This window comes from Eptatretus burgeri, chromosome 5 (genome assembly GCF_056783735.1).
Source record: "Eptatretus burgeri isolate ZD-2024b chromosome 5, Ebu_testis_v1, whole genome shotgun sequence".
NCBI classification, from domain to species: domain Eukaryota; kingdom Metazoa; phylum Chordata; class Myxini; order Myxiniformes; family Myxinidae; genus Eptatretus; species Eptatretus burgeri.
This window is the reverse complement of record NC_140965.1, coordinates 19227709-19247708: the sequence shown is the minus strand read 5'-3', so window position 1 is coordinate 19247708 and position 20000 is coordinate 19227709. Positions and strand designations below refer to the sequence as shown.

At 43.8% G+C, this 20000-nt stretch overlaps 1 protein-coding gene across 1 annotated transcript in view; it reads left to right on the top strand.

The window, feature by feature from the left end:
- The window catches only part of LOC147025964 (uncharacterized), a 197432-nt gene that overhangs the window by 103146 nt on the left and 74286 nt on the right, over positions 1 to 20000 (top strand). Inside the window, exon 12 of the mRNA XM_085883562.1 lies at positions 118 to 171. Coding sequence (XP_085739688.1) covers positions 118 to 171 — 54 coding nt within the window. The remainder of the gene's footprint in view (positions 1 to 117; positions 172 to 20000) is intronic.

Genomic DNA, 20000 nt, shown 5'->3' with positions numbered 1-20000 from the left:
TGTTGCTAATACTGTATTAGAAATGTGCAATCTTCTGTGTGAAATATCAATCACTGAATAAACAATTAAATGCCATGTATTTCTGAGTCGTCATGCTTACTTTGCTGTTCTTGACAGGGGAATGCTGGCTCAGATGGTATACCAGGAGCAGATGGTGCTCGAGGACTGCCGGTAAGCATGCCAAGTCAACATCACAGATCTTATTTCTACACTTCCAGTAAACTCTCAAATGGACTTTTCTGCTGCGAATAGTTTTAGCCTCCAACGAGGAAAAGAGTTGCATTTCACTCGTGTCATCATGTTGTCACCTGCCGGTTGATATGATGCTGGAATCCTATGTTTAAATCTCATTCACTGTGTTAGTTTTGTTTGCAAATGTCTATGTATTTCAATTAACTGTACTGTATATTAATGTCCTCTAATGTTTCTGTGCTATATGTGAAATACAGCATCTACGAGCTCCTCAATGACCCTTACTTGTACATCATGCAATGTACAAAAGATAATTAGAAAGCCACAATAATCCCATTGTGGCTTCCTATATACAACATGTTGGAAAGAAGACAGCATCTACATTCTTTCACAATATGGTCTTTATTGTTCTTTGTCTCGGTTCCGATGTTTACAACCATGTACACGATTTTGGAATATGGTAGTTTTCAGACTACTTTTTGAATCCCATTTTGATCCAAAGTAAAATTATCTTGTAACTCAAGATTCCATGAACCTTAAGGCTGAGCAGCTGTGTGTGGGCCCATGGACTTGGTCTTGACAAAAAGCCGACTCCATTAAATCACGGTGGCTGTGATGTACTTTGTGTAAGGATAGTTTTTGATGAGGACGAGATTAATACAAGTCGATCCACATTAGGTTGCCAGAGCATTTCATAAGCTAGAGATGCGACTCAGGGGCATTTATGTCTTGCCAACACACCTCAACAATAAGTACACTCATGTGCATGCATGAAGGGCAATTGTGAAGAAAGACACGTAACTGTTGGAGTTTAGAGAAGGAGCATGCAAAATGGATGCTGAAGGTGGGTTTTCATTATGTGGTGCAAAACTACATTGAAATTTAATGTGGAAGCTTTCATTTGACAGACTTTGGGGATTGTTTGCGAGCTACTTGAGACCAGATGTTGATGTGCTTGCCAGCAGCTGCTGCCAGCAGTTAAAGTTCATTATGATCGATTGGTCTGCTTAATGGGGTTTTCTTCTGATGGGCCCACCAGGACATGGAGAAACCTCTCCGTTGAGCTTGCTTTATTCGAATGTCAGATCGCTGACCGTGCCTGGCTGGAAATCCACTTCCCTTTCCCTCCCGCATGGAACAGTGAAATGGAAATTGGCCGAAGCATCTTACAGATCTCGGAGGAGGGTAAAAATTGTCCTGAAATTGATTGCCCAGAACGCTGAGTTGAAAAAAAACCAAATTGTAGCATTCTATGGTAAATACTTCCAGTGCACTGCAAGATATGAAAATGCAACGATCATTGAGATTTCCCCTTTGATAATACAAATATGCGTGTATTTTTGAAAGGGATGTTCCCTCCCATGCATGGGCTTTTCCCACATTCTGCCAGATTCGAAGAAACCACATTTGGTTTCAAGTTTCTACAGATGATTTTTGCTCAATGTCTCAAGCCAAGTCGAGGCTAAGCCTCTATATGCGGCCCTGCCCACATTCCATTTACAACTACACAGCTTTCCAAGTCCATTGAAAATGACTCTTAAGCAAGCTATTTCTGCATGAAAACTACGCCTGGAAAATGAAGGTAGTTATGTTTGTTGCATTCATATATTGCGTTTGGAGTGCAACTCGTACTTAAGTATTTGCTGCAAGAGATGCGCAATTTAGGCCAATTAGCTTGTTTCTGCTTTTTGTCTCAAATTGATTATCAAGCTAAATAGGTATTCTCTTCTTTTTCATTGCTGATGCAACAGCAGTAACAACCAGGACTAATTAGGATGTTTTGTATGAATTGATTTTTAAATATATCTAAATACATATATATATATATATATATATTTTTTTTTTTTAACACCGTTATCCTCTGCTCCTGTTGCTCTCACATCGCAGACAGGTTGGTGAACTCTGTTTTTTTATCTTCACGACATTACGTCCAATTTAGCTCCATCTGCTCTGTCAGCACTCAAATCCTCCGCAGCTCCTCCGGGATGCACACATTCTTCTCGTAACTCCATCCTGGTTAAACTCCCAAAATCCAGGCTGTCTGACCACCTTCATTCTTATGTTCCTCTTTTATTATCTTCACAAGAGTAGAAGATATTGCATTTGGGTCTGTCTGTTTGTTTGTTTGTCTGTTTGTCTATTCGTCCACAGAGAGTGTGCTATAAACGTAGGCCACAAATGCCACCTAGTGGTAGCCAGAAGTACATGTTATCCTTTTTTTTTTAAAACGAGCACCTCTAGATAGTATGTACAATTAGAATGCGAGTATGTCTATAAAATACTGTTACGGGTTTGCCAGCCAGGTCACGAGCGCTGGTTCCTTCTCGTAAGTACATGGACAAGTTGGTACCAGTGTCTTTAAACATGGGCATTGCTGGGTTACTTTAATCCTCATTGCTGATTAATGGCATATATTTTACCAAAGGACGTAAAATGACAAAATAAATTGATAATGTGATCACATTGAATAATTCTGCACATACTGATTATTTAATATTCTGTTCCTTTTTGGTCCATTGTTAGTTGTTCTTGTGTTTTTCCTCCTTTTGTAAGGTCACCTCCCCTACCCTTTTGTTTGTAAGCTCCCCCACGAGCCTAAAACGCTTGTATAGAAACACAATTCTCAGTTTGGCTTTAGTTTTCTCTTTAACTGATAGCCTCAAACCAGTTTGCAGAGGTTGTCTGCTCATGGAAATCAAATCCCCTTGACAAATTTTTTTTTAAGGTGTCAAACCCCTTCATGTCAGTACTATCGACCACATCTCCTACAAGCCCACGTCCTTCCAACCGTACCCCTTCTATGTGTCCCTCTTTTCAGCATCCCTCAACTTAATGTCCCATCTTTCTGCATCCCCTCACCCCACCCCTGAAAGGCTTCCCTTTCACCAAACCCTCTCAAACCCTCAACCTCTCCTCACCCCTCTCAGCTTCCCTCTCATCCTGTATCTTATTAGCCCCCCATCCCATTCCCTCTCAGCTTTCCCCTCGTCCTGCCCCTCCCCCCTCAGCTTATCACTCATCCCGCCCCCTCTCACCTGTCTTCCTATTCATGTTCAAAATATAACATTTGATTGAAATAAGTTGTTCCTCAATAATAAACTGATTGGACGGACATACAGACATGAACCACTTGCTTAACCACACTTTCGCTTCGTGTGCACAGGGTAAAAATGTGCATAAAGTGATCCCCTTAATTGCAAACCTATCAGCTTACTTACAATTATCGGCAGGGTCATCAAATCCATTATCACAGTTAATATGAAATTCTTCCTTTTCTCCAACAACCTCATCTCAGATCATTAATTTGGTTTCGGAACAGTTTTGGATCACTCCACGTTGGACGTGCTACTTCTACTCACCCAACAATGCATGGAGAACCTCAATGTCAGACATGATATCAGGGCTGTGATTCCTCTGGACATATCTCATGCTTTTGATAAAGTCTGGCATCCGACCTTGCTCTCCAAGCTCTCTGTCTATGCCAAGGCAAATCCGACACATGGCTTACTGACTTCCTGTACTCTCGCAGCCAATGTGTGGCTCTCAATGGTATCCTTTCATCTTCTCTCCCTGTTAAAGTCGGAGTGCATCAAGGCAGTGTTATTGGTCCCATTCTATTCTGAGTCTTCTCTCTGATTCTCTGGAAAATCCTCTATCTATTTGCTGATGACTACAGCCTATCCCGTGATATCCCTCATCCTTCAGACAGGCAGGCTGCAGCCTCTTCCTTCTACAGACCTTGACAAAAATCACAAGATAAACAAACACCTGGAAGATGTCTTTCAATGCTGACAATCTCACCGTTTCTCTCCAAAAAGGACCATCTGGAAAACCCTCCAATGTACTTTCTTAACAATCCTCTTGAGGGCCTCTTGAGGATCCGAGATATTCTTACCAATTCAAAGGGCCTCCAAAGCCAGCTGCCCACTGGGCATCCTCTGTTGTACAAAGTCCTTCCTTGGCACACCTGAACTCCTAACAACCGACAAGGCCTTCATCCGTACCTTGATGGAGTACTGCTCTCCCCGCTGGGCTAATTCCCCTGCCTCACATCTTGCTCAGCTTGACGCCCTAGAAACCAAGACCTTCAATATTATTGGAATCGCCCGCAATGAAGCTGTCTATGGGCCTATGACACTTTGCCATCGCAGACAGGTAGTACTTGATTTGATTATCAAGTATCAAGCATCAAGCATCAACAGCTGTAGCTGTAGCATCAACAAAAGCTGTAGCTTTTTAATCGATAGTACTTTTTAATCAGAATATTTTGGGAAAATATTAATCATAGTTTCAGGATTTTTCCAAATAGCTACTCAAGTCATGTGATTTCGATTTGAAGGAAAGTAGTTAAACTCTTAGTGACCGATCAAATGATACGTCCATTGAAAGTGTCAAAATTGTTTTCACGCTCTGATCTGAGCACTTCTTTCATGATGCTTGCAGGGCACGTTCAAATCCCAGATCCATTACTTGTCCATTGTCTGCCAACATCCATACAATGTAATGTCTCCGAACGTCTTTGTCTTGTCTGCAGTGCATGCAACATGAGATTTTAACATAAAAAGCTCCGCTCAGGATGAGGCCATTTGGCCTATCATCATGAAACTTTGCAAAAGTTTGTGTTTTTTGGCCAAAATCATATCTAGCATGTCACATCTGCCACACAATGCATTTAAACATCTACGACTGTATACGCAACTTTATACATAAATCATCTGCAGCATGGGATTGTAAGGAGTTCCACAACTGTAAATACTTAAACACAAATTAAAAACTGTCAACTTCATTTATTAACAACACCTGTAAAGTTTGCTCTTTCCTTGCAGCAAGGAAACTTCCTTTTGGAGATCCGTTAATCATGCAACTTATTGTAATTGTGTCGTGATTTTGGAAGGTTTAACTGGAGTCTGCATCTGACTTAACAATGTTGTTTGTTTACGAGTCGGACAAACTGAGAAGTTTACTGTCATTTTATCTCAAATGAACTGATGCTGAGCATTCCAGATTGCTTTCTGTCTGTTTATGCTTTGAATGCAGTCATAATTGGTTTTGGAAAAGATTCTGTACACCACCAAACTCAGCCATTCCTCAACCCTCTTCCTCTCCCTGGCCCCCATTCGCAATAAACACACACAAAAGCGATGAATGGAGGAGTATGGTGAGGTATCGCACAATTTGCACTATATCGGCCTCGCTGCTATCACGGTAGGATACTACGTGCTCTCCTCACAGCTCGTATGAATTAATGATGGAAGATTATGTCGACACCACATTCTCTCTTTTTTGCAAGTATAAAAACCACAAGTCAATGGGTGAACGATGAATTACCATACAGAAAACTACATCGAGATAATGATGTCCTGAAATATCCTTTGCAAAAATATCGTGCTTTCAATCTAAAGTTACTCAAATGTTTTGCATTTGTTCTTTCCCAAGCTTTAATCTTCAGCAGATGATCATATGGATTCTATTTTCCAATGTAACTAGAGGGTACACCCACGCTTCGGGCAGGAGTGCCCTTCTCAGCCCACTGGTCCACCACAATGGAGAAATAATCCAAAAAATAAGGTCTTTCAGAAATCTGAAAAAAATAAATAGAAAGTTTTTTGAAGTTTTTTTTTTTTTGCAGAAAACTGATGTAGGGACCCCTTGAGAATACCCTGAAATTTTGGTGTCGATCGGCCTAAGGGTCTTGGAGTAGTTACTGTACGTACATACAGCTTCGTGGCGTGCAGTTCTGGCGTCTCTCTGTCATCTCTTTTCTGAACACATTTATTTTTGTTCAGATTGTCAACCGTTACATGTACCTGTTTCAGAGTTGAGCAAATGCCATGGTTGTGGTGGAGAAACAGCAATGGGCCTTGCATTATCATAACAGGGACTTCGTTAAGTGCCTGGGTGTTTGATCATGTGTCGAAAGAGCATTTATTGATGCATCAGGGAGAGATTTATGTTTCAATATCAGGTATGTTCACATTTAAACGTGTACTGATATGGATATGCATATGGATATGGTAAAGGCATCCAGAAAATCGGACACTGTTCACATATACATGGATATGATGGGTATGAATATAAAGCGCATCACAAGTGCGGAAATACGTTTTTCCTGCATAGACGAGCAATATGGCACCAGTTACGACAAGGATGCACCATGCTCTTCTGGACGACAAGTTTCTGATTACAACATGAGTGTTTAGAAATAACTACAGAACCAGGCTAAACAGTTTATGTTTTGTATTCCACTGATGGGCTGTATCTGCATCCAGACCTTAACTTTAATTGGCTTGTTCTCATCACAAAAAAAAAAAAAATTCTGGTATCTGTAGCTGGGTTCGGATCTTCACCAAAATCGAATCGATTCGTCCTCGTCACACACCCAACCTGTCCACCAGGTTTTGTTCAAATCCGTCCATTCCTTTTTGAGATGTCGTGCTGTATATCGTTTTTAGCCCTATCACTTAATGGTGAAAAATCACTTTAAAAATTCTCGGATCCAGATCCGGATATTCACCAAAATCAAATCAACTTGTCGTGGTCACACACCCAACCTGTCCACCAAGTTTCGGCCAAATCCGACCATTCCTTTTTGAGATATCCTGTTCACAGACAAATTAACAGGACAGACAGACCGGACTGAAAACATAGGCAACACCAGGCTTGGAGGTACAGGTGAAGCCATACATAATGAGAAAGCATATATATACATATACACACCATTGTCTCTGTCTCTCTCTCTCTCTCTCTCTCTCTCTCTCTCTCTCTCTCTCTCTCTCTCTCTCTCTCTCTCTCTCTCTGTCTCTGTCTCTGTCTCTGTCTCTGTCTCTGTCTCTGTCTCTGTCTCTGTCTCTGTCTCTGTCTCTCTCTCTCTCTCTCTCTCTCTCTCTCTCTCTCTCTCTCTCTCTGTCTCTCTCTCTGTCTCTCTCTCTCTCTCTCTCTCTCTCTCTCTCTCTCTCTCTCTCTCTCTCTCTCTCTCTCTCTCTCTCTGTCTCTGTCTCTGTCTCTGTCTCTCTTTCTCTCTCTCTCTCTCTCTCTCTCTCTCTCTCTCTCTCTCTCTCTCTCTCTCTCTCTCTCTCTCTCTCTCTCTCTCTCTCTCTCTCTCTCTCTCTCTCTCTCTCTCTCTCTCTCTCTCTCTCTCTCTCTCTCTCTCTCTGTCTCTCTCTCTATCTCTCTCTGTCTCTCTTTTTTTTTTTTTCTTCTTTGTTCCTTGTGCATGGCCACATCTTTTAACTCTGGGTACTAATACAACTTTGTGGGGAGGGGGGCAGGGTAACATAGGCTATGTGGCCATGGCCTCACGTGGAAGTGCTGGGTGGGGCGGCAGGGGGGCGTAAATTCTCTTTATAAATGTGTACTGTGTCGCACCACCTGGTGGTGGCAGAGGGTATTAAAATGTCCTTTTTACCTGGGTAACACTGAAGTTAAAGCACTCTTCATGGGTAAACTTATCCTCCTTCCCTTCCCTTCCCCTCCAAAAAAATTAACGGACCGGCTTATCAAAGCCTGTCAACGTGTGCGAGACATTCCTCATGGGAAGGGACGTCAGAACGAATGGGGGAAGTGCAACGTGGGGACGGGGAGGGGGTGAGGGGTTTATGCACTATATGCATGGGTAAATTTGTCTTCTTTTCTTTCTCCTTCTCACTCAAAATTTTTAGCAAACAGAATGACTAATTGGTCCGTAAGCAAAGTGATGGGTAGGCTACGCTAGTATAATATGTAGTAGCAAATTCCACCCATCACTTCACTGATGGGAATACTAAAGGAGGGAGGGAGAAAAAGAGGGGAGGGAGAAAAAGAGGGAGGGGAAGAGGGCGAGAAGTGTGGGGGAGAGAGAGAAGAGAGGAGGTTGGGGGATCGAGGAAGGGTGGGGGAAGGGAAGACAGTGTGAGGAGAGAGGAAGGGAAGGCAGACGTGCAGTAGAGTGTTAATTTCCGCCCAGACCTGTCCGGAACTTGGACATATTCGGAGATAAACACCGTCCAGACATAACCACTGTTGGATCTGTCCAGAGAGAGGGAGAAAGAGAGAGACGAAGAGAGACAGAGGCCAAGAGATGCTTTATGAACAACACATACAAGCATGCACACACACACACACACACACACACACACACACACACACACACACACACACACACACACACACACACACACACACACACACACACACACACACACACACACACACACACACACACACACACACACACACACACACACGCCTAATATCGGCAAAAACATTGAGTAGCTTTCACCGAAAAACAACATTGCATTTATATAGACGTTTCAGGGATATGTTCACAAACATTAATCTTTATAAACAGCTGCATGTGACGAGTGGGAAAAACATTTGCTCCGGTAATTTAGAAAACACGTTAACACGGCAAACGGCTCGGAAATTGGGTGTAATTTCACAACTCATTAAGGGTTATGGAGCACGAACTACTCGCTCAGGGTGAAGGAGCATGAACCACTCGCTCAGGGTGAAGGAGCACAATCCACTTGCTCAGGGTGATTGAACACGAACCACTCACTCAAGGTGACGGAGCACAAACCACTCGCTCAGGGTGACTGAGCACGAACCACTCTCTCAGGGTGACGGAGCACGAACCACTCGCTCAGGGTGACGGAGCACGAACCACTCGCTCAGGGTGACGGAGCACGAACCACTCGCTCAGGGTAACGGAGCACGAACCACTCGCTCAGGGTGATGGAGCACGAACCACTCGCTCAGGGTGACGGAGCACGAACCACTCGCTCAGGGTGACTGAGCACGAACCACTCGCTCAGGGTGACGGAGCACGAACCACTCGCTCAGTGTTACGGAGCACGAACCACTCGCTCAGTGTGACGGAGCACGAACCACTCGCTCAGGGTGACGGAGCTCGAACCACTCGCTCATGGTGACGGAGCATGAACCACTCGCTCAGGGTGATGGAGCACGAACCACTCGCTCAGGGTGATGGAGCATGAACCACTCGCTCAGGGTGACGGAGTATGAACCACTCGCTCAGGGTGATGGAGCACGAACCACTCGCTCAGGGTGACGGAGCACGAACCACTCGCTCATGGTGACAGAGCACAAACCACTCACTCAGGGTGATGGAGCATGAACCACTCGCTCAGGGTGATGGAGCATGAACCACTCGCTCAGGGTGACGGAGCATGAACCACTCGCTCAGGGTGACGGAGCATGAACCACTCACTCAGGGTGACGGAGCATGAACCACTCGCTCAGGGTGACGGAGCACGAACCACTCGCTCAGGGTGACGGAGCACGAACCACTCGCTCAGGGTGACGGAGCACGAACCACTCGCTCAGGGTGATGGAGCACGAACCACTCGCTCAGGGTGACGGAGCATGAACCACTCGCTCATGATGAAGGAGCATGAACCACTTGCTCAGGGTGACGGAGCGCGGACCACTCGCTCAGGGTGACGGAGCACAATCCACTCGCTCAAGGTGACGGAGCATGATCCACTCACTCTGAAATGACACGGCGGGCAAAAGCGTCCGCAGAGAGTGAACGATTCACTCAGAAGGACGTAGCGCGGTACCGCTATCGACTGTAAGGTGTTTGGCAAGTGGCTTAAGCACTCATGCAAGCACTCCAATTAAATTGTTGATAAGGAACGGTTGGCCAGGCTGTCACTGCATATCACATCGGATCCCTTTAAGTTTAAATCCGGTCTTCACCGCACACGCAGCAGTTAATGAAATAAAATGAATTCGTTCAAATAATGACTTTATCCACAAAAGAGTTGCAGCTTCATGCAGAACCTTCGAGACATTGCAAAGTTCAATCACCTGTGAAATAAACATTGCAGATAATCCGTCATCTTGCCTGCTGGTCTGTGCATGCATTATGTGGTACATCGGTTCGGGGTCCGCACAAATGTTATAACTTTTTTTTTTAAACGTCCGTTTTTCACCAGATTTGCTTTGATTCCCTGCAGAGCACCTCATGAAACCTCCGAAAATATAGACACAGATGTGGCAGACACTATGGAGAGGCAGTCCCTCTGGGGAACAGAACACGGGGACTGCGAGGGGAACTCCCTCCGTGGAACTGCGAGGTCTCGCAGTGAATGTATTAAATAATGTATCTCAATGAACCTCGTTAATTTTGGCACGTTCCTAAATTTTTTTGTTCACTCAATATGATTCTCCAAACAGTATAAAAGGATAAGTTTAATGCTTTTGAAATTTCACATTTTCTTGTGTATGTATGGAAGAGGGAACATAACCTTGCTTGCTTAAAGTAAAGAGGTATATCGGCTTCGTTATAAGACTCATTATTTCTTTAAATTTATCAGATTTTACAACAGATTTTTACACTTATTTAGTGCAGACAATATCAAATCCTCAAAACCGAAATAATATTTTGATGATATAATTTAATTTGCACGTGAGTGTGGATTGTGGAAAATCATATCACCTAATGCATGTAATCTATCCAAGCTCCTCATTTGAAAACAATTGGACTTACAAAAGTGATGGAAACAACAATTCGTAGCCTATGATGAACAGGCATTTTTTCGATAATATAACTGAGGAAAGTGAAAATAAACTTTATCATTAAGAAATCGTTGCGGCCCATTCCAAGTCAAGTCATGGTTGAGCAGGCCAAAATACACGGTGGCTTCAGACCCCAGTGAGGTTACCAAGGAAACGCCTTAATACCCCAGCAGTCCAGTAAAATTATAAAATACCTAGAACAAATTGCTTCAGAAGGTTTTTTTGCTTTGACTGGTTCATTGGACCCCACTGAACATCATATCGAAAGTTATCTCAGTTACCCCCCCCAAGGGCCCTAATTTGCATAAATTAAAGATGGCCACCATGTCAGAATTCAATGTACAGCAAACTTTTTTCTGTGTGGTTTTAGGGCCCATAAATGTATTACCAACAGATAGGAATGTGATATCAATCTATCGAAATAAGGCTACTTCCGTTATGATATGACGTCACTATGACGTAGTATTACGTCATGTCATGACGTAGTCCCTGATTTTACTGAAAATAGACATTTTGTACCTTGTTATTGTAATTCCCTGTAGAATTTGGGTTTGATTGCTGTTTCTTTAGCCCTAGAAGACTCTTTGGTCCTACCTACCTACATGTAGTCCAATAAATCAGCTGCACTACTTAGCTCGGCCCCCGTGAGTTACAAGTCCGTGTCGTCCTCAGTCACGTCAATAGCTGTGCTATTGGAACAGTCATCACCACGACATTCACTACAGGCATTTGTACATTTCAGGCCTTGCTTTCTGCAGCTGCATCTGTTTGTGGAGCAGTCCCCTTCACACAGGCACCTTATCAACTTTAGAATATTGTGAGGGGCAGGCTGACAGTCCATTGTTTTAGGTACAAGTTTGCCCTACAGATCCTGCCATCCCCAATCTACTGCCCTCAATGCACATTCCTCATCCTTTGAAATCCGACATTTAGCTTGGTAAAAGGCTCGATATATGTGGTACTGTCCGGCATCCAGTGAGGGTGGAAGATTTTGTATTTCTATGCTGGAAGCACACCTCACTACTTTGTCCTTGAACTTCCTTATCCTCTGTGAATCTAAGGACTCTGTGTTCTTGCCTCTGTATAATTCTACTAGGACCTTCTCCCCTGAGGTTTTCATCTCATCACGAGTGTAACAATCAAACACTTGCTCCAGCTGCTTTGCAAACGAAGAGTTTGACATCGCCTTTTTGACAGGTAGTCCCTTGCCAATCCCATACAATCTCGAAATTGTCACAACCTCCAATGGCATGGATGATGGGTAACAGGTAGCAAAGCTTTTCACCCAGAGAAGTCTGCAAAGCATTGATCTGCCACTCTCTAAATTTAGTGTTTTTATCTGGTTTCACTGCTTTGTCCGATCGAAATGTCAACTCATTCATGTCCTCGTCAGCATGGTGACAAAGTAACACCAGAAGGTCGATGTCTTCTCCGATAATGTGTAGCACCAATTTTTGCGCACTTCACCCCAGTCAATGCAATCAAAAGATCAGCGTCACCTTTGGAGTGCAATGTTTTGATACCCTGGGTTTGGAATTTTTCAGACAGGAAATTGATGAATTTCTGCTTATTTTTGACGTTTGCCAAAAAGTGTTCCTTTTTCGACTTTAGCGCCATGCTGCCAGTGAAGAACACCTTTGGACCAACTGTACCCTTTGATCGCCTGAGATGAGTCATATATTTTGTGTAGCTGTCCGTTTCATATCCATCGAAACCGACAAGTGGATTTGCAAACGTGTTCACATACTTGACGTACGTAGAAGCTATGGAGTCAAACGTTTCACCCCTTTTTCAGGGAAATCTCTGTAAAAGAGAACCTCCATCGAGGACATTGTACACTGGTTTGCTGTGACGCGTCTGCTGGCCTTCATTTGATGAAGTGGACGGTAGCGCATCAGCCAGTTGTGGCTTGTTTGCCTGGCGGAGAAGACCGTGTTTATCAAACAATGCTGTCGGTTGCGCAGAAAGTTCATATTTCAATAGATCTCCAAGCTATAGTCACTGTTGTAAGCTAGAATTAGCAGCCTCTGAAAGAGAAGCTGAGGGTCAAATTTCAGTTTTTCGCCATCCACAACCAGCTGTTTCATTCCCATTCTTTCTATTTGTTCCTTCCTTCTGAAGACAAAGTCAAATGCGTTTTGTCCCTCCATTTTGTCCAAGATAGCTTCTCCGACTTTCCTTGCTTCATGTGGGTTACACGAGGCACTTGCAGTCACTCCAGTGGCTACGCTGTGTGATCCTCCTTCTGACACGAATGGGTTGTAGTCATTGAGGTACTGGAAGATCTCGTAAGTGTCTTTATGATCGCGTTCCTTCCGTGCAACAAAAAGGTCCTTATGCTGATCACTAGTACTGTATGTTGCACCTGTAAGTTCCTGCATCGATTCATTGATGTCAGCACAGGCGGGCATTGCAAGAAGCCAGCGTGTCCGCTGCTTCTCTTCCATACCCCGGCCTCTTGTCAAACCCCCTGTGGTTTTGATTGTCCGCATAAGAACCTGTTCGATGACTAGGTCATGAGGCAACCCAGCCCAGAAGCGGTCACTGCGCCGGATGACAAAAAGACCAGAACTGAACCTGTTGTGGACATCAGGGCTTGTTTCTTTCAATTCCAGCATATCCTGAAGATGAATCTGCACTGATTTCACATAGTGGTTGTGTCCAGATGCGGAAAGATAGGGATGCATGTCCTGGAGACACCTCAGGTACAACTGAAAGGCACCCGTTCTTTGAGATCTCAGAAACATCTTCAGCAAATCCACCATTCCCATGCACTGGATCCAAAGGCTTCCTGTTGGGAACTCAGACAAACGTTCTTTCTCTGCTCCCATTTTCTCCTTTTATTTATCCGGTCAAACACATCCTGCTGGCAAACCACTTCGTCAGTCATCTCCTCTGCCAGGAAAGCATCACAGCATTTCAGGGCCTCCCGAAGGTCATCTGAGGTATCTGGGACGTCTTCCTCTTCTGAAAAAACTGGTACATCATAGCGTCGTGTTAAGAGGATCGCATTTAAAGCAGCGTCTACCAGGAAGTGTCCTCTAACAGCCCTTGCATATGCCTTTCCACCTAACATGTGCGCCACCGCATTGCCAGCATAAACTAGCTCCAGCATTTCCTTCAGGCCCGATCCTTCCATTATGTGACCGATACTGCCAAGGTAACTCATTGCGGTGTGAAAACCCCCAAGTATCAGTATGATTGGCTTGAGAATGCTGGCTGCGTCTTCATTCAGAATGATTGTTCTAGATTTCCACCAGAGAGGCTGGTCGAATGTTACCACTGGAACTGTGCCTTGGCGCTTGCTTTCAGTCGCAACGAAGTGGAGTGTAGAATAAATGCAGGTCATATCAGTTGGATCAAGATCCAACATAGGAAGAAAGTGAACACTAACCTTTCCTGGATGGTCACCCTTGCGCAATGCCTGCATCATTCCACTCCAGTCGTATGATAGATTTCTGACACTCGTATGTCCTTACTAGAAAACAGTCTCGGTTCTTTCTTTCTGTTGTAAGAATCTTTGTACCGCAAAGGAAGCAGTGGTCTTTAAATGAAAATTCTGGCGTTCGAGAGCGAAGGCGAGGTGGCTCTGCAGGCATATTCTCCCCTGATGCCTTTCTCTTAGCGGTGGCTATTTTGCGTCTATGAATCTGCCTGCATAACGTGTGAAGTTCTTGCCCTTCCTTAACTTGGAGAGAGGGAGTTCTACGGGCTTCACTGGCTTCATTGAAAGTCCTCACAGCGCGAGCCTGTTGGATCTTGACTGTTGGCTGTCCATTCCTAAGGCATTCACGGCAGAGGATACAGATCTCATCCGAAGCACCTCTGGCCAGCTCCTGCTGTTGGTGGTCCATCTGAAGTCAAATGTAATGTTTTAGTAACATATTGAAAGTGAAAGTGCAGAATGTATCACATCAGATGTAACAAAGAAACATAATTGTGGTGTGAACATGATGTAACAATAATTACAATTCCAGAAGTAAAACAAATTCGCAGTTATTATCTGAAAATGTACCCAACGCCATTGGACTAAGTAGTGCAGCTGGTTTATTGGACTACATGTAAGTAGGTAGTATTTGGTCCCAAAGAGTCTTCTAGGGCTAAAGAAACGGCAATCAAAACCAAATTCTACAGGGAATTACAATAACAAGGTACAAAATGTCTATTTTCAGTAAAATCAGGGACTACGTCATGACATGACGTAATGTCATAGTGACGTCATATCATAACGGAAGTAGCCTTATTCGATAGATTGATATCACATTCCTATCTGTTGGTAATACATTTATGGGCCCTAAAACCACCCAGAAAAAAGTTTGCTGTACATTGAATTCTGACATGGCGGCCATCTTTAATTTATGCAAATTAGGGCCCTTAGGGGGGGTAACTTTGAGATAACTTTTGATATGATGTAGAGGGGGCTATAGGGAACTATTTAAAACAAAAAAAAAACCTTCTGAAGCAATTTGTTCTAGGTTCGGCCATATTCAGTATAGTTTTACTGGACTACAGAGAGCGAGGTGGCCGAAGATCGCCTGATGAAGGATATAATTAAATATGGCCATTAATTATCTTCAAAAGTGGTGTTTTAATTAACCCAGACGGCTCCCTCTGGGAGCAAAATATGGTGTCAATACAACCTCTCTTCGGCAGGGCTCAGTAATTAAATCACGTGTGCACTCCACCATGTGGAACCTCCTGCTTTATCTTGGGCTCAACCCGAGCCAGGACCACGCTCTTTAAATCAGTGGGGAGCCACCTTGGTTCTACTCCGAACATGTCTGTCTCTAACGGCAACTCCCCCGGTAGCGTTTGTCCTCCTTTCTCCTCTATGTCCATACTACCACTCACCTTGGATGTCACTCTCACCTCACTCACCACACTTGCACCCACCCTCACATTTACACTTGCTCATGCTCACGGCTTAATTCTCACCACCACCCATGCCAGCACACACAGGTTGCACGGCTTCAGTCTTCCATGCCGGTAGATCGGCTCACACTGAAATGCATGCTACACATAACAGCCCTTCAAACTCAACCACGCAGATCCGTGTATGGGCAGCTCGCGTGCGGACCCCACTTCACACCACACACATACCTCCCCGGGAAGAGTTCCCATCCAACACTACATTAGCTGGACGTGCTCCTCATTAACACTTACTCAATGTCCACATACCTGCCTGTGGCAATCGCTGGCTCCATCCAGTGATCATGCCTCCCTTCTGGCTCTCCCAGCAGAGTCCTGCACCTTTGGAACCTCATTCACCTCACACCTTGCTGCCCTAACACATCTTCATGCCTCCTCTTCTCCACCTTTCATGAATTCTGCTGGTGCCATTTCTTTTAACCTGTCTGCTATTCCCTTTTTCATTTTATTTTCACCCATCTCTGTTTTTATTTCATCTCCCTCTGATTCTGCTTTTCTCTGTCCCTGTTTTCTCCCTTCTAATGTATCCATGTCCCCTTTACTGCAAATTGTTTCTTCTCCTATCACTCCACTGGCAACCCTGACCATGGCCCTAACCCTCCTCGCCTATCCTGGTCTGGCCAGCTAACATTCCTCGCTATGTGCCTCGCACGTCAGCCAAAGACGCTTCCAATGTATCTTGGCTGGTCTCCATCTTATCCTGTCCAGCCTCCATTTTGGCTCCCATGTTGGCCAAGTCCGTCCCCATGCTGTCCTGCTTAGCCTGGCCAGCCTCCATCTTGGCCCCATTAGCCTTCAACTCGGTTCCCTGATCAGCTTAAACCACTTCCATCCTCTGGAGCATCGACACTGTGGCCACCAGTTGGAGGCTAAAGTCTGGTGGTGACGACATCGCCGGCCTGCTGCAGCTTGTTGCTGTTTCACTGGGGAGTGCTGGGCTCGTGGCAGGTTTTGGGTTACTGGGTGGGGGAGGACTCTACTACACCCTCTCGTGAACCTTTCTCTTCTATCTCCATTGAGGTTGCAGTGGTGGCGGTCCAGTGTTCCCCCTCCTGGTTCGGACCAACACGATCATTCTCCATTTTAGATTAATTTGACACTGAACCTCGCACTCAAATAAGAATAAGAATAATAATAAATTGCTTTTATGAGACAGTTTCCTGTTACTCAGTTCCGAATCCCACAACTCCTGACACTAGTGTTACAGCGGTTACATCGACTAACAGGTCCAGATGCACCAGCTGGATTGAATGTCTATTCACACCTTTACCTACCTCTATTTGGCTTGTCTGTGGTCGATCGAGCAATACACTAGATTTCCCCTCAAATGATGACTTGAAGTGACTTTTAGAGTAGAACTCAAATTGGCGACTTAGAACGGTTCATTGCACTTGATGAGGGAGGGGTTTAGATTTGGATGCTAATCCTCCCACCAATCTGTTCTCTAAAGGAATGAATAAAGCCAATGTGGCTCCATGGTCATAGGAACCCGAATAACTCGATCATAGACCCAGTGTGTATTCAACAAGGGTGGGAAGAACAGGAATGCAATAATCACCATGTTATTTACAATCAAAGAAAAACACATCCCGGGGATTCGTAGAAATGGCAGATTCTTAAATAGCATATCCTTAAATGCCTCAAGCATTCAATAGGAGAAGGACCAGATAGAAAATTCACAAGACACGTAATACCCCAGTATGGCCCATATGGGTGCCGCCGGTCCACCAGGGTGTGTGTCCCAAATGCGAGATGCTTGGGTCTGGGCTCTGGGCGTGGGAAGAATGGATGGGGGGATAGGAATGGAGGTATAGGATCCACCTCCACTGGAGGTCCAGAGCACAGCCTTCAGAGCCAAACTCCCAACCAGACCGACGCAGATCGACCAGATTTCTGGCCTCACACCACCCTGTGATGTCGCTCAGGCCTGCCTGCTCTGCTCTCATTTGTGGTTTAGGTGCCCATCAAGGCAAAATCCCACCCCTGAACTTTTCAGCCAATCCCAACCGATACAGATGTGCCAAAATTTGTGCCTGGTTGACCCTCAAGACTTCTATTTTGCAAAAGGACATAAAAGACAGGTTACAAAGGATAGAACATTAAAAAAAAACAAGGTTTCAACTTTCAATGTATGGAGCATTAAAAAGACAAGGTCCAGTTGCCAGGTGCATATATTTTGTTGAACCTTGAAGTAGGGTACATACTGCAATGTTTCTGGTCATTTAGGGCCTACTGAATCAGAAACTGCATGATGACACTCTGTCATCACTGAGAATGTTTTATACAGCCATTTTAAAAAATGCCTCCTCCTTTATAAGGGGTAGGAAAAATTAAGTTAGGCACAACTCCACCACTTGTGCTCTTATATTCACAATGTAGGTGTCAAAGAAGTTGTGTTAACATAAAGTAGAAGTCCAATATAATATTTTGTCAATAAATTTAATTTCTCGGTCTTCAGAGGTCAAAAGGTCATTTAGATTTGCGGAAACGCAAAAAATTGGTTGGGTATGTTTATTTATTCATTTATTTTGTTTACCAAGTGGAAAAATAACTAGGTTTAATGTACACACATGCGACAAAATTTGTATAACTCCTAATGTTAATACATATCGATATCGTTTAGGAAATCCAAACGACAATTTATTGTATGATCACAAAACAACCCCTCATTAGTAATGGACTAACCCATGCGTATGGGGTATCGTTGTAGTTTTTAAAATCAGAACACCAGTCCCAAAGATGAAACTTAACTACCCCAACGGTGCTGAAAAGTGGAACATCGTTGAACAAGAAAGGAAAATGGATGAAATATCACCCAAAATTTACTTTTTTCATTACACAAATGGCAGAATCAGGAAAGGGTCCTAGGGCGTCTAGCACATGTACTGGGGTGTGTTCCTCCATTGCCAAGAAGCACATGGAGCGCTCACCAAGTGGCTTAAGCACTCAAACAAGCACTCCAATGAAACTGTTGTTAAGGAACGTCTGGCTGGCTGAGCAAGCTGATTGGTAATGGAACACACCCCTGGATTAGCTTTTTGGTGAGTTTGTGTTTACAGCTGGTGGTGAGATTAGGGAGTTACCATTATTCTAATGATATAAAATAATTTGAAATTTATCATGTTATTCTTTTGATTACTGACAATTATTGTGTTATTATTGTTGTTAATATTATTATTAATATTATCTTGCAATACTGCAATGTTAATACTTTTATTGTGCCACCAGATGACCCGTGAACCCGTTGGGTTCCCGTTGTGACAGCGGTTGATGGAAAAAAAAAATAATTTCCAAGAAAAAAAAAAGATAGCTCCAGCGAACTATGCCGTTGAGGTTGTTTGCATTGATTAAATTCTCCCGAAGAGTACTTGACTGAATCAGGAATTGATTTTGTAATAATTTTTTTCGTTGCCGGATTTGAATGAAACTTGATACTGCACACTGCAGGCAAATGGTGAGTAAGATGGGCCAAAATTTTTTGAGCTATCATGTCCCGTTTTGGCTGTATTTCAGGAACATACATATATATATATATATATATATATATATGTTTACATACTTACATACATGCATACATATATACAAGATGAGAGTTTTAGTAATATATAGATTATCATGATGCTCGTTTTTACTTTTGACATTTGAAGTGGCCTTGAAAAAAAAATGCCACAATAAGGTGGAACGACACTCAAGCTGCTGTATGTACACCTTTCCAATGCATAAATGCGAATTCCTCTGGATCTTTTGCAGTCGAGTCCAAAGCAACATAGGCTGAGTGTGAAAATAACATGGGGTCCTCTTACTCGTGATACAATTGAGGGTTCTGAAGCGTTACTCGTGTGTGACCCACCACCATCGGGAGCTATACATGGTGCACGTTTACGAAGATAATTTGTCGCCCCACCTTTGGAACTCAGGGTGGGGGGGGGGAATGAAGTCACTACATCTTTTGCGTATGACCCAGTAGTCCCCTTGGCAAGTTTGATTGGTTGAGATTGCATAAGTAACGACCGAATACATCGTCAGACAGATGGACACCAAATTGCATGTTTCTGTGTGATGACAGATTGACAGGCCTCACGGGGGCCCCACTTGGTTACTATTACATTTTGCATGGACCCCAAATGACTTAGGCCATCTCTGTGTGTAAACACAGTTTTGGGAGTTGGAATGTTGGTCTTCTCCCATAAGTTTGGGGACCAAACCTTGCCTTCTATTGCCTATACACTGCCCAAATGATAATTTCATCAAGAGGACTTCCTCTGCGTTTATGTACATTTGAAAACTGAACAACGCATCATCTATCATGAAAGAAAAATAAGTTTCCGTTACAACCTATGCAGAGGAAAGAAAACAGT